Source organism: Chiroxiphia lanceolata, chromosome 6 (genome assembly GCF_009829145.1).
Source record: "Chiroxiphia lanceolata isolate bChiLan1 chromosome 6, bChiLan1.pri, whole genome shotgun sequence".
In the NCBI taxonomy this organism is placed as follows: domain Eukaryota; kingdom Metazoa; phylum Chordata; class Aves; order Passeriformes; family Pipridae; genus Chiroxiphia; species Chiroxiphia lanceolata.
In genome coordinates this window covers 26,454,029-26,468,950 of record NC_045642.1, presented here as the reverse complement: position 1 = coordinate 26,468,950, position 14,922 = coordinate 26,454,029, and the positions used below count along the sequence as shown (strand labels likewise).

The following is a 14,922-nucleotide window of genomic DNA, read 5'->3' as shown; positions in this document are numbered from 1 at the left end:
GTGAAAAATTATGACTGATTACAGGTAGAATCATCATTTTTCAGTGGAGGAAACACCTGCTTCAAGGAGCAACTGGTGACATGGTCTCCATTGCTGACATACACTAATCAACTGTCAAATATTCATAAACGTCAGGTTTGTGGATACTTATCCTAAGAGTGTGTGTGAGGATTTCCATAAGAATGGGAAAAGTCTCTCTTATTTTCTCACTGCTGACAGATTTGTAGGAAAGATACAAGATTGACCTTGCAAGATTTCTCGTTTCTCTTCCTTTTTCCACTTACTTCCATTCCAACTGGAGCACACATTAGTGTTTGCTAATTCTTTCTATTCTTTAAAAGTCCTATGATACAGATTTATATTAATGTCGCGAAGCAGAGCTAAGTGGCTTTGTATTTATTGTTGTCTAATAGTGTGTGGCCTATGTTATGATTTGATAGAACAACTTTGAGATGGGTTTGTTTTTTAAACAGATGTTATTGAGAAGGATGAACAAATAGATTAATGTGTTAACTCACTACAGTTTATTAAGGTAATTAGCAATGAAATATAACAATAGTCATATTGCAGGCATATAATAATAAATCTGAAGACGAATTATGACACTCCCTACCCCTTCAAATCCACCCCAGGACCCCTGAGCCTTTCCACGCTGCCTACACTCTTGCTCCCAACAGCAAGCACCCATTTTTCTCCCAGGAAAATATTACCCCGAGTTAGCATCCAAAGGAAAGAAGCTCCACTGGAGGTTCTTCTCTGGGGAAAAGCCAGGAAGGAGCCCAACTCAGTTTAGAGCCTTGTTCTGGGCAGTGCACTTCTAGGGAAGACAGTACAGGAAATCTCTCTCCCAGGCCACAAAGAGACAGTCATGTTATAATTTTCATCATAAAGTTTACAGGTGTCTTGCGATTCTCGTGGGCTGACTAGGACAATGTCCAGAGCCAACATCAATTTTTACTACATTACAATATCAAGAATGCATTTTTTTCTATTTTCCGACAGATATCAACCCATTATTTTCATTTTGTTATTGTTGATAATCCATAATTTATACCATTCTTGTATGTTGCTGTTTCCTAAAACTGTTGTTAATATGTGCACACATGCACGCACATGTCCTCTGCAGGTTTTTTTTGTTCAGAGCCACACCTGCATTACAGCAGCCAGTGATTCAAGGCAATGTGCTACTTAGAGTTTCCTATTGGCAAATATCAAAACTCAAAGTCCCTTGTGAATAGTTACAGAGATTTTTCTGCTTCAATAGATACACTTTTGTTACTGACTAGAACTTGTGATGAATGAATTAGCCATCAGTTTTCTGTCACCGCTGTGGGAAGAATACGTGATCCTGTGCGAAAGAGGAAATAAGAACAGAAAGCCACTCACATCTAACAGCAAGAAACTGGAGGGGGGTGTTAACACTAGAGTGCTGACAGCAAAGACACCTATCAAACTCTGTCAGTATAATTTCTTCAGAGTTTTCCTAGGCTGGCTGGTTGTTTCAGAAAACTAAAGTATTTTTAGATATACTTACAGCTTCAGATATACTTAGAGCTCTGGAGAGCTCTACTGTGTAGAAGTGAGTTATGAAGCAAATCTTATTCCCCTCTATCTGTGCATGATCTGTCAAAGAAAGCAGAAGCATGTAGCTGGAGATGGTTCTGATTCAGGAAAAAGAGAGAGTCTGCATCCTTCTGCATAGCCTCAACTTTGATGGAAGTAATTTCCAGCTTCCTCTGCCTCAGTAAAACTAAAAAGTAAAAAAAAAAATCTACATGAACTACAGGGTTTCCAGAGTGTCATGAGTAATCCAGTAATCAGGGGATACTAGGGCTGTGGGGACATCAAATATGGGGGTGGTGAGGCTAAGATCCAGAACCATGAATCATTCCTCATAAAATCATAGGCTATGTTTTAGAAAATAATTGTTCACTGTTCTTGCTGGTCTTCTCACTTTGGATCTCTCCTCGTGCCAAATCTGCCCCCTTTATGAAATAGTTAGCAATGCAAGGCCTGCCAGATGTACTGAATGGTAGTCCTGGTGTGTGTACCACTGCCGTCAAGGAGGGATGCAGACAGCTTCTTTCTCTGGCCATCACTGTCTCCAGCTGATGACTAATATATCACTGCACCTTCCTCTGAAGTAGATAACCCCTGCATTCCACTCCCTACACTGGGAAGTCTCTTCACAACCCTTGAAACTTAAATCCCACTGCATCTGTTTTTCACCTTCTCCTTTTCCCTCTCCTTTAGCTATGCTGCTTGCAGCAAAGGCTGTACAAATCTGTGTCTGCAGTGCAGATTAAGCAATTTTGTCCCTGTCCTTTTCTATGTAATGAAAAGTGAGAACAAACTTTAAGTCCAAGACTAGCCTGCCAGCCTTTGTACATTTGCAGATATAGCTGAGAGGAACTCGGTGCGTTTGAGATTTTCAGGTTAGCTCCTGAGAGACTGACATCCCCCAAAGGTGGTACTAATAGTCACAATTACTTTGTAAAACTTGTTACAATTAACATGGCCACAAAGTAATTTTGAATGTGACTAGGCAATAGATTTTAAAAAAAAAAAGGGACAAATCTCATGCTTAATATAGTAGCAGTCATAGACTTCTCAGTGATCTAAAACAAAAGTCACTTAGGAATATAAGAAGTGGCTAATGGTTTGAGTTGCTTCTCTCATGTTTCATTGCTCCCCTCACCACAATTCCACGATTTATTTATGCTCATTCTCCTGTGAAGTGAGAAAGGAACAGGTAGAACAAGCGCATTATCCAAGGTTACCCAGCTCTGCCTAAGTGCCATACTCAGGTAAGTCCCAAGGGCTCATGGGCTCCAACAGGCACAAATAGGAAAGCCCAGACATTGTCCCCACTGTGCTGACTGGGCAGTCATTTGACTGTGTGGTACGTGCTTTTGGAGAATTAAATAAGAGTCACCTTTCCACTGAGATTTTAGATCCTGCACCACCCCATTTGTATAGTTTACAAGGTATCGCTATTTTTTTTTTAAAAAAAAGGTGCATTTTTCAGACCTTCCCTCTAAAATCAGACCATAATGCTCACAAAAGTGGTTAAAAGAGTTTGTAAAGTCACCACGAACACCAGATCTGCTCATAAGAAAATTTTTAAGAGCTATGATGGAAACTTTGTCTTGACTGCTGACAACTGTGCTGCTTGAGGGATGACACTGGTGGGCTGTGATGAGAGCATTGCTAGAGGGGAAGATAATCAGGTATTAGATTCTGTGTAATGCAGCTTCAAGTATCTGAAGTTATTTGCTCCTTTTTTACAGGATTCATGATTAAGCCTCTTGCAGACAAAGAGTGGTTTGACTCTCAAGCAGATTATTTATTACTTTTTATGTCTTTTTTCTAATTAAAAAATAATTTATATAAAAATGGTGTTCTAAAATATTCATTGTGAAAAACAACATTCTTCATCCTTCCCCTGTCTCTTACCAATGGACCAAAATCTATCATTTATAAACAGTTTTCACAAATCAAACATATGCCACTAATGATCAACAGGAAGACAATAATTTCATAGGTAAAGTACTGTATGGTACAAGAGATTGTGGCAGGGTTTTTTATAAGAGTGTTTAGAATGATAAACCGTATCTACAAATTTCAGGAAAATCTCAGCAGCAGTCAGTCACCAACCCACCTATCAAGCACCTGTGAGGACAAGTTCAGCCCATTTTTGTATGAAGGAAACTGTTCTTTGTTTAACCTACATTAGTCATTCAGGGAAAAATAATCTTCATGTTTCATAGTATAGTTAAACAAAAAAAAATCCATCTGATACAATTTTTTGATCTTCTCAATTTGTTCTGAGGTCAATTGTCTGAGATACTCCAAGGTGATATCACCATTAGTTCGTTTCTCGGACCCATATCTCTTCAAACTGGGGTACTGAAGGCTCTCTGGTGCTCCAATGACCTTCAGAACATGCTCAGAGTCTAATGCAAGAGTTTCATACTTACCCAGAATATCATAGTGAATGTTGCAAGGATCACAGAGCAGAAACATTGGTTTCCAGTGAATGTCAAGAGTATTTGGCGGTTTTGCTATAATGAAGTTGACAAACTCCTGGAAACTCACTTTTTCAGAAGAATTTTTATTTTTCCTGAACATTGCCCTAATCTCGTTAGCAACAGTGATACTGTAGAACGGCTCAGAATGCAGAAGTTTGTCTCTATAAGCTGAAACCAGCCGTTCCAAGGGATGTCTGGTGAACATCACTTTGGTGTAATTGTTTAGAAATTCCTTTTGTATGGCAGGAGGATAAGACACCAACTTTTTGATCAGCGATGTTTGGTGGATGTGGTCGTGCTCGATTTCAGAAGCTTCTGCATTCAAGTCTGCTTGGAGAAGAAAAATAGTTCTCTTCCAGTTGGAGCAGCCTACCTTGGGCACCTCACAGTAGATAAATTTATGCTTGTGCTCCACAAACAGCTGGTTTGCAACATGAGAATTCAATCTGCTTTTTAATTTATTAAGGTTGTTCTTCAGGCAGACAGAAGCCAGTGTGCTTTTGCGACCATTTTGAATCGCCACCCAATTTTCAGCAGGATCGGGAAAAGCACCTGCAATCAAGGAAAAAATTTAAACCATTTCAATGAAATATGCTTGTTTGAGTCTCTTTATTTGTGATAATCATAGCACTCAATCTATCACCCTGTTTACAGAAACTAATGAAGGTGCTAAAACCAATTTTTTGTTTACTGTCACTGGTCTCCCCCATGGCAAACATGCAATAAATTACACTACTTAGTGAAAAGTTTATTAAAATTAAAACTTTCAGCATGTTAGCACTATTAGTCTAAGCAAGTCTGATGCTCTAACATCATGTTTTTGTAATGTTCTTCCTCTCATATGTTGCTAAGATAGCTATCACAGTGACAGGGCCTTGGTGTTTTCATAGTATTGTTTATCACTTAGGCTCCATAGTTACTTTCTAACACATTTGGCAAAGGTGTCCCTCGTTCTATAAAACATGAGGTCTTATTGTTGATAATTTCTTTACTCACCTGTTAGGGTTTTTTGTCTCTTACAGAAAAATCCAAAAAGAAATATCCCAAATATAAAATTTGGGAGAAGGAAAACTATCACTTTCTGGTTCATATTATTTTCACAAGAAGGAGTATGATGTGATTTCTAAAGTGGAAATCTGTCTTTCTGTCAACAAGGAAAGATGATACAAGTTAGACTTCATGTGACTGATATAACAAAGATAACATGTAATTCTCTTACAGATTTATGATAGCAGAAAGACCTTTCAAGCCTTATAAAAATAGGCTTTGTTAATAAGTAAAAATTCTCTTATGGAAGAAACTCACCACAATTATACTGTTAAATTAAACAGACAAATATTTCATAATATTCCACAATTCACCCCTTTCTCAGAACAATGACATGTTTATGAGCAAATACTTCTCCCTTCTTCTCTTTTAAAGCTGTTGTTTAAAGCTGCCAAGCAGACTTTCTATTCTTTCACATTGGGTAACAGTATCTTCATTTAGGATTACAGAGTCATACTTTTTTATAACCTTTAGAATATGGGAATACAAAGTTCTCTATAACCTGTGACAGGCATATCTGCAAAGCCTACGACACCTTCAGAATGAGTTTCTTTCCATCTATTGCCCTGAAGCTTTCCACTTTGTACAAATAAATCAATAATCACTGCAGGAGAAACTCGTCCCTATTCCTTCAGAGAATCCTAACAACTAACAATGGATGAATTCTCCCATTCCCTTTCTCCGAAGACAGTGCATCATATATGTGTTTGCTGCCATTGCTGCTGCAGCATAAGAGCCCCAAAATGGTTCATATGACAGGAAACATATAGAAGCAGCAGAGAAAACTACAGAAAAGGTGTTTTTCCGTGTTCACAGATAAAAGGAGAGAAGGCAAATGCAGTCCAATATGACATATTCCCTCTCCCGTGATCACTTATTCTGTTTCCTTGCACTTAATGGATAGAGACTAACTAAGTCCTCTGTGCAATCTTACTCTGTTTCCCCCAGTAGAAAGCTCTTCATTAGTGTGTTTTTATTTGAAGTTGCAAAATTAAGTGCAAAGCAATAACTGCTGGCAAATGTGACATTCTCTTTCTGTCCCATAGAGTCTTCATCATCAAAAAAAGTCAAGCAATACTGTTTTCATTTTCTGCTTTTCAATTTTTCACCCTGAACCTGCTGGCAATAAAAACATCTTTGCTTGGATTTCTCAAGGGTGCAACTTAATTTTTTTCAATTCTTCATATTTGAATTGTTTCTACAAGATACAATAGGATCATTTTGGAAGTTATTTGTGTGCTACCAATGTGTGGATGTACATAAACCCTAGCTGCCATAATGGCAAATGGATTCTTGTATGTTCTCAGACAGCAGTAGAGTCAGCACTACTTAAATTGCTGAAATTGTACTTACACACAAGGCTTCTTTGTTTCAGGGCTGACAGGTGATTATAACACACATCTATACCAGAATATCTGCAGACTTATACAGTTAACAGCATTACTGGTAACTAAATCTCTCTTAGTGTAGGCATGACCTGAGGAATGGAGGGGGATGAATGTTCATTATCTCTATATTAAAAATGTACTTGTATTTACATTAAACTGTTACAATACTTACTCAAATTAATGCAGTATTCTTACACATAACGGCACTTAGCCAATACTGTTTCATTTTCCTGGCTGCATAAGACCATGGTAAGGGCTACAAGAAAAATTATGGGAAGATCTTCCTTTAACCTTTTCTTCACTGCACATCAATTCTCACTTCACAGTGAGATCCATTGAGTCCTAATGCATCAGGGGCTGTTTTCAAAACCAGTTAAAGTCAGTCAGATTGTTCATTGATCTCATGAGGTCCAAGACTGAGTGTTTCCTTTTTGTTCTTTTTCAGAAGCGTTTTAAAGACACAATTTCACGCTGTGTAGCAATTAAAACAAATATGACACTAAATACTTCGGTATAGGGACTCCTTGTTAGAGTATGCTTAGATGAGATTGGGCTTCATTCACTTTAAATGCTGTCACCTCAGAGAAGTAATAGTTATCATACCTGTCTCAGGAGTCAGAAAATGAACTGGATTAATTTTACTCTAATTAGATACTTGTATCATATGTATTTGTTAATTACACTACCGGTAGGGAATATAAGGTCTGCTATAAGACATATTTCATGTTGAAACATGTCAATGAGTCACAAGAGGGAAATAGGAGAGACTTACTTCCTTGGGGGAAAGAACCCATTTAGGAGACTGTATTGGGTCTGGCTGAGCTGGAGTTCATTTCCCCACAGTAGCCCTCACAGTGCTGTGCTTTGCTTTGGTAGCTAGAAGGGTGTTGATAACACAGTGGTGTTCTGGCTACTGCTGAGCACAGCATCAACACTGTAACATTCCTTCCTCAATCAAGGCCAAGATCCTGAGAGGGGACCCAAGTAGGTCAGCTGACCCAAACTGAACAAAGGGATATTCCAGACCATATGACCTCAGATATAAAAGCTGAGGCAAAAGCATTCATAGTCTCCAACGGCTGCCTGCTGAGGAACTGTCACGTGTGCTGGAGCTCTGCTTCTCGGGAGTGGCCGGACATCGCTGCTCATGGGCAGTAGAGAATAAACTCTCCTATCTTTTGCTTTGCTTTGCTTTTGTGCAAGCAAGCTTCTGCTTTGCTTTTGCTTTAAATAAACTGCCTTATCCCAACCCACAAGTTGTTTTCCACCTTACTCTCTCCCCTGTCTGGCTGGGAAGGGGAGTAATAGAGTGGCTGGGTGGGCACCTGGCATCCAGCCAAGGTCAACCCACCACAGAGTTGGTTAAACTCCTCTTCTAAGACTTATGTTTATTTGTGGAAACAAGAGAATCTTTAACTTAATTCAGTATGGTCAGACCGTAAGGATGGCTAGAATGAGCTCCAAGATGACAGGTGAAGTCTGTCTGGACTCCTTAGAAAACTTCAAAGTGCAGACTGGTGGTAAGAGCTAACACTGCCCTCAACAAGTGACATGAACATGCCAATTCAGTAAAGCTACCTTACGATGAAGTCCGAAGGCTTCTTCAGAAGACGTTCTCTGATGGGAGAACCCAGTATGGAGTTCTGTGTAATGTAAGGTTTCCAATCATGAAAATCACTTAAGAGAAACCTGAGGAACAGGAGGAAAGAAAACTCTGAGAGCCATTTTGTCAGAAGAGGGACAAGTCACACGGAAATTTAAAAGGAGGGAAAAAAATCCAAAACAAAAAGCACTTTTGTCAGTAGGTGTCAGTGTCAGTAAATCAGATGAACTATTCCTTCGATCTATTATGTCTTTTCAAGATGCTTTTAATTGTGTTTGCTATTTTAAATGTAATGAGTTAATCCTACCTTGAATTAAGTGTGATTTTAGGTAACTTCAAGGCATTCCTAAGTCAAGGAGCGGTGAGTCTATTAACATAACAACTCCATATTACATAGACTAATTCTGCTGTAACCAAAGAGCAGCAGTATGTGCTTCCATAGGCAAAATAGAAAGACAGTATAATAAGACTCAAAAAAACCCCAACAGAAACCTCTTCTAGTGAAAAGTAACAAAACAAGGAGACTTTGTCTAACTGTCTCTTTAGAACTAACATAACCCTAGAGGAAAAAATACTAAAAACTAAATATAAGGCATTAATCTGCTTTGTTCTTGTTACACATAGTTGGGTGGGTGTGTGTAGATTATTGAAGAAGAAATGCCAATATTCTCATGCATGTGCAAGATGGGGAAAAAGGCCTGAAGCCTGAATTCCAATTTTCTTTGCACTGCTGATAATTCTACATCTCCCTCTACTATTCCATTGTTAAGATTCTTTTCTTCCTAATATACACACTCCTTATGATAAAACCAAAAAAATTGTATCCTGTTGTTCTTATCTTTGTTCTCAAGTTTGCTGACCATAAAATATTCTTTCCATCTTTCTGTTTACTTCAAGACATTTCTGACAAATCTCTGCTTTTAATTACTTTCAGCATCTCCCTTTTCTATATGCTACACTGGGTATGGAGGAGTGGCTAGCAACCTACTCGCATATCCCCTGTATGTCAGGCTAGACGGTTTGACTCAGAAGAGCTCTCTGTCTCAATTAGGAGATTGTACTTTTCCAGGGGTCTCACAAAAATGTCATGTGCTGGAGTTATTGGATATTTTTTTCTGTTACATTGCTTTCTCTTGGTTCATTTGGCTCATACTTGATTTACATTTGTGATATCAGAACTTCTGCAATAATCCCACATATTTGTTACTGGGCTGGACTTTAACTGTTTGACCATGTGTAGTTACATCACAACCACTCACACTTATCCAACCACCAGCTTTGAGTTTGGAATGAGCTCCTTTTCCCCTGATCAAAACAAGACCTTTAGTACTCTCAATTAGGAAATATTTAGACAGTCCAAAATGGTAAATGATAAAGTTATTTAATGATGAAGTCATGTGAGTACACAACCTAGTACTTCACACTCAGATTGAAGTTCTTCCTTCTGTCATAAAGATTTATTCCTAGAACAGGCAACAAAGAATAGACTGCATTGCCTTGAACAGGTATCACTGGTCCTTTGTTCTGTCCTTGACCTGCTGAAACAAAGATTCATAATATAGCATTCTCTCATAATATAGCATTCACTAATCCTTCTCCTGGAACTGTTGAATCATTGCAATTGAAAAATCGCAGTATTTAAAGAAATATTAAATAAAAAAAGCAGACTGAAAAAACAATATTTTGATACTTTTATAAACTATAAGTAATATTATAGCTGGAAGTATTGAATATTATTAAATCTTAATGTATGGCCCCTATTACCCAAGTACAGAAACATATGCACACATGTGTGTGTACATATATATACACAAGCATGTGTAGTTCAGAACCATTAATATCAGTTACACTGGCATATTATTTGCTCAAAGTAAACTAACTAAGTTGGTTGATAAGGATTTAAAATCTCCAGGTGATAAATTTACAAAGGTGTGTCTCAAGCTAATTTTTCACAGACAGACCTTGGTCAGAGCTGAGCATGTGGGGTGATCCTCTGCACCCTACTTGACGATAAGTGGGACTTCCCAGATTAAAAGAATGAAATTACAACAATACTTATTTATGTTCCTGATACATTTGAAGCCAGAAGTAAAAAAAGGTACCAGTAGGGCAACTCAGTGGAAGGTAGGGAAAACCTCTGGAAACAGATAACATTCTCAGTTGCTGAGCCCCATTCTGTACTTAAGCCCTGTTAATCCCTTCAAAAAGACAATTGCAAACACGTACATACTGATATGTACATGGGTACATAGAAGGTGAGGAGGGGATGACGTGTAGAAACCCCCCAGGAACAGCCATAATATAAAATGAACAGGAAAAACAAGCTCTGCTGGATGTAGTTCTGAGTGTGCTGTTGCATCAGGGTGAATTACAAGAGCAAGAGCCTTGTTCAACCAAATCTGCATCGCCCTTGTTTCTGTACAATTTGTGATGGATGGATAGGAGGGAGGAAGACCCCAGAAACTTAGCAGCCAGGCTGGCTTGGTCCATGAAATGGAAAATCACTAATGGATTAGGAACCTCAAGCAGGTTGCAGACAGCCAAGAGTTAGAAGAACTCTTGTCAACATTTTGTCAGCAAGAGACAGGGTCTGACATCATCTCATTTGCAGTAAAGGCTAAAAGTTGTTAGGTGAGAAAAGGTACAAGCTTAGACAATATATGAGCTTGGCTGGGGGCTACTGAGTAAAAGATTGACAAAGGTTTCCTATAGAATAGCACACTTAGAGCACTGAGGTGGGTACAAAGTCACAATTTCCATTACAGGGCACAAGCTAAAACTCTTGTTCTCTGCAGTGGTCATCTCAGCCCTCCATTACTGCATCAGATTTCTTTCTGGTCTCAGCAACTATAGTGCTACCTTCCTCATTGTCATCATTAATCTGCTTGTTATTCTCCTTACACCACGTCTTATGCCTGTCTTTTAGCTTCTTCTCTATTTCATTCCATATCATCGCCTTGTCTTGCCTTCCAAGATTTTTCTTTATCTACAATTTCTCATGCAGTGTTAAAAGCTCAACTTTACCTTCTCATCAGTCTTACTGCTAGTCCCTGCTACCATTAGTCCCTGTTAACAAACAAACAGCTCCCACTTTCTCCTCTGCTGCCCTTGCATTTTGGACAAAGTTTATGAAGCACCTACAGAACCACTACATTTTTCACCTAAAATCACTCCTTAAAATCTTCCTTTTCAGGGATGCCAACACCAGTTAGGATGCCAGTGTACTAAAACTGTTACCAACCAGCCCACAAAGGAGCAAGGGAAAGGAAGAGTCAATTTGGGTATGAAAAGAACTAAAGTAAGGAGAAAAAAAGGGAAAAGGCAGCACTGAGTCTGACAGAAAAGCTCCCAGAGACAGGAAGCAGCAACCAGAAGAAAAGTGGCAGAGTTGGGGCCAAGGGAAATAGAAAGGCTGTGTAGCTGGCTCTGAAAACATTGTGGAAAAGGGAGGTTGAGATTTGGACTGAAAAAGACACAAAGTATAATTCAGTGAAGCGAAGGTGAAGAAGAACAAATTCAAAGAAATGAGTATACAAAGGAATACGCAAATTATTCAATAAATTACCACAGTCATCTAAAGAGGAATGAGATTATATACACTGCAGTCATTCATACACTGGAACCCAATCCTTACTATGTGATCAAACTTGTCTCTCTTTTTCTTCCTGTATCTGTAGCCAGAAAGGTCAAGGATTTTTGATTTCCTAAATATGGACAGGTTCCGTGTAGAGACCTGGCTGGCCCTGGGAAGCTGGAGACCAGTCCTGCTGCAGCATAGCTTGGGCAGGGACTGATGGCCTCAGGAGGCTGACATGGGGCCGTGGGCTGTGGGCGGGGTGGGGACAGCCCCAGGGGACTGGGCAGTGCCCTGTCAGTGATTTTGGGGTCTGACATCTGGTAATGGGCTGTGAGGCTTTTTTATCTAAAACTTAATTCAGAATCCCATGCACGTATCAACTGCCAATTAAATCAATGCAAAACCAATCATAGGACAGCAAACGTCACCACTTTCTTTTAGGGAATCTAGATGACCCTCAAAGACTTGGAAAGGAGGAAGAAAGGGAGAAAAAGCAGTAGGGAAGAAAAGTTTAGAATGATGCACACCAGCCACAGCCACAGTAGCAACGAATAATCTCCTTCCAGGCTTGTTTCATGAGAGGTGGGCCTTACAAAATCCTTCTGCTTTTCTCATGTATATAACTAATTCTCTGCCTTTTCATATGTCTTACTGTACCCTCTGATATTTCTCTTCTCAGTTACTGTCAGTAATAGCAATGTTTTACTTCCGATTCAAGTCTACCCACCTTGTCTCAGCCCTAGATCCTCTTTGCCCCCTCCTGCTTTTCACCTCCCTGTGTAAACTTGATTCATTCATTCCTACCATTGCACACCAAATAGCAAAGCCTCAACTGTCATGTAACAGTCCTGGCTGCTTAGCACACAGCCCCCAGGCAACCTCCCAGCTGCTGTTCACCTCATTATATCCTTGTATCCTTTCCACTACTACCCCTCAACAATAATTGATGACAGCTACAATCACTCTTTCTCTTTTTACACTCCAGTGATTACAAAATGTTTCTGCTTAAATTATTTTCCTTTTTGGTCCTATTTCCTCCAGCTTCTTCTGTCATTCTAGTCCAGATTTTGAACCTAATTTTTACAATCCAACAATGTTTCTGTCCAAAAACATACCTTTACTCTCATTCCCCCTTTGCTCTTCCTTTTTTATACTCCTCCAAAGACTCCTTTGTAGGAATCGGGTGCAAGCCCTTATACCAGTGATTTGGTGTCTGCTCTTTTACAGAAATAACCTCTTTGCCCAAAACATCCTGACACTTACTGACAAACTGTTTTGTATACCTTCTTCTCTCTTCCTACATGAACCTAGGCCTATTTTTCCTTTCCTTTTTGTTCTCCACTGTATTGCAGGGCAAGCTGTTGAGCAGAAGTGTTATGTTTAAAGTCTGTTTTTATGAAACGTGTTTTTACATCATGCTATGGCACATGCAGTATCAAACATTAAGAAGTTTGGAGACAGTAGGATTAAAGTGGTGAGCTAAATCATAGAGCATAAAATGAAGTATCTGCTGGCTTTTGGCAAAACAGTCTTGAAACTAAAGACCTGACATTTCAGAGTATTTGATGTTACAATACACTGTAAGCTCAAAGTAGTCTTGCTGATTCAGTTACAGATAGAAATGCTCAAAAGATCTGCAAATCTGGTTTCCAGAGCTTGTTGAAGTACCCAAAAAATGGAGAATGGACAGTCAGTGAGTCTCTGAAAAGGTGGGTGCCCCACATGGGATTGTTACAGCAGACAAAGAACACAAAGACTCATCCTAAAACTTCTTGCCTGATTCATTGCACACCTTCCCTCATCTGTTGTAGATAGCGGGGATCCTACTGCACAGACCTTGAGTGTCTCAAGAGCATAATCATCCTGTGAACTGTGTCAAGTTGTGTGGAACATCTTGTTTCTTTAAAAACCTAGTGTTACAAAGCTATTGAAAAATGTATTCATGTGGTATCATAACAACATGCACAAAAATCATTGTTAGTGGTGAATCATTCAGCTCTCTTGACCAACCTTATGATATCCACTCTAATGAAATAACTGATAGTGGCAGCATCTTCTGAACATCAACAGTGACAAGACCCAGTCTTACCTGCTAGCAGCAACAAAACAGCAAGATGTAGGATGCCATTCCTGACACTGAAGGACAATGATCCCTAGCACAGCTTCCTCCCTTCCCTCCCCTGCTCCCACCATCAGCATGGACTGCCCAGAATCTTCCAGTCCTTTTACCCTCAGTTCCACCTCCTTGCACTCCTCACCCCAGGAGCACTCCAACACTGTTTCACTCCTGCTGAACATATATTTGCACCCGAGCGTTTCCCTTAGCCCCTGTCTCAGCTGTGACCCCTTCTTCCCCAGTCCCCGCTTCCACTTCTCAGGCAAAATTTTAACACAGTCTCCAGCAAATCCTCACCGCACTTCCAAAAGCCTTCCTCATATCATCCCCAGGCAGCTTGCCCAGCAAATCCCGTTTTCCAGCTTCCCAAACACCCATTAGATCTCACCCTGATTCTGCTGTTCCGTCTTCTTCATGCACAAGCCAGCTCCTTGCTGGCTCCCACTGCCAGACTCCTCCCTTAGTCTCCTCAGTCAGCCTCACAGCCCCCTACGCCAACCACACTTCCGAGTCCAGCTCATCAGAACTGTCTCTCCTTCTACTTCCAAGCTTCCCACGCAGCCCTACTGCTTCTCGCTCTCACTTCTCTACTCAGCTAGTTCCAGGCTCTGCATTTCAGGTCCTACAGCTATTTTGGTATCTCCCAAACTAAACTGACACATTTTCCTTTTCTTTGCCTCCCACATCAATTTTCACACTACTTGTCAAGGCACAGTTTCTTCCTGCTGATTTTGTTCTCTGAATCTATTTTGCCAATGATCCTCAACAATTTTCCCTCAAATGTCTTCCTCATGTTTGCCTTGCTATTTAAAAGGGATGGTTTACTCTCTTGTGCAATCTCAGTCCAGCAGAGGTTTCACTGAGAATGTACAGGAGGAAGCCTCCTAACCTCATTTTTCAAATGCTTATTTCAAAGCCTGTAATGTACCCGAACTTCTTAGAAGAAAGGTCACTGGAACCAATTAAGATGAGAAAAAAGAGCACAGATTCCCTGTATAAAAATCTATAAACTATTTTTGCTCAAAGGTTTTCAAAAATAACCTGAGGCAGATATCTAGCCTGTAAAATTTCTGCTGAAATGTTTGAAATATGACAAAATCCAAATAGCTGCAAACTGTATGGAAATTAGAAGAGTCAAGATGCATATCACCCTTAACAAA

The 14,922-nt window shown here is 39.7% G+C and overlaps 1 protein-coding gene across 8 annotated transcripts; it reads right to left on the bottom strand.

Annotated features, from left to right (window-relative positions):
• Window positions 1-501: 501 nt before the first annotated feature.
• On the bottom strand, window positions 502-14,452 carry LOC116788921 (carbohydrate sulfotransferase 9-like). Of its 8 annotated transcripts, XR_004357803.1 has the most exons (6): window positions 14,060-14,452; window positions 8,045-8,155; window positions 5,028-5,175; window positions 3,981-4,583; window positions 1,535-1,750; window positions 502-1,348 (listed from the first exon to the last, which is right to left on the bottom strand). XR_004357803.1 is itself a non-coding variant. In XM_032692149.1 (5 exons), exons 4-5 carry the CDS (start codon window positions 5,119-5,121, stop codon window positions 3,733-3,735), a joined length of 945 nt encoding a protein of 314 aa, XP_032548040.1. In that variant the 5' UTR covers window positions 5,122-5,175; window positions 6,432-6,555; window positions 8,045-8,155; window positions 14,060-14,452; the 3' UTR covers window positions 502-3,732. The 8 variants fall into 8 exon arrangements, 6 of the variants coding, with proteins under 6 accessions (XP_032548040.1, XP_032548042.1, XP_032548044.1 ...); XR_004357802.1 differs by having other exon boundaries at window positions 1,535-4,583; XM_032692149.1 differs by adding an exon at window positions 6,432-6,555 and having other exon boundaries at window positions 502-4,583.
• Window positions 14,453-14,922: the final 470 nt, after the last annotated feature.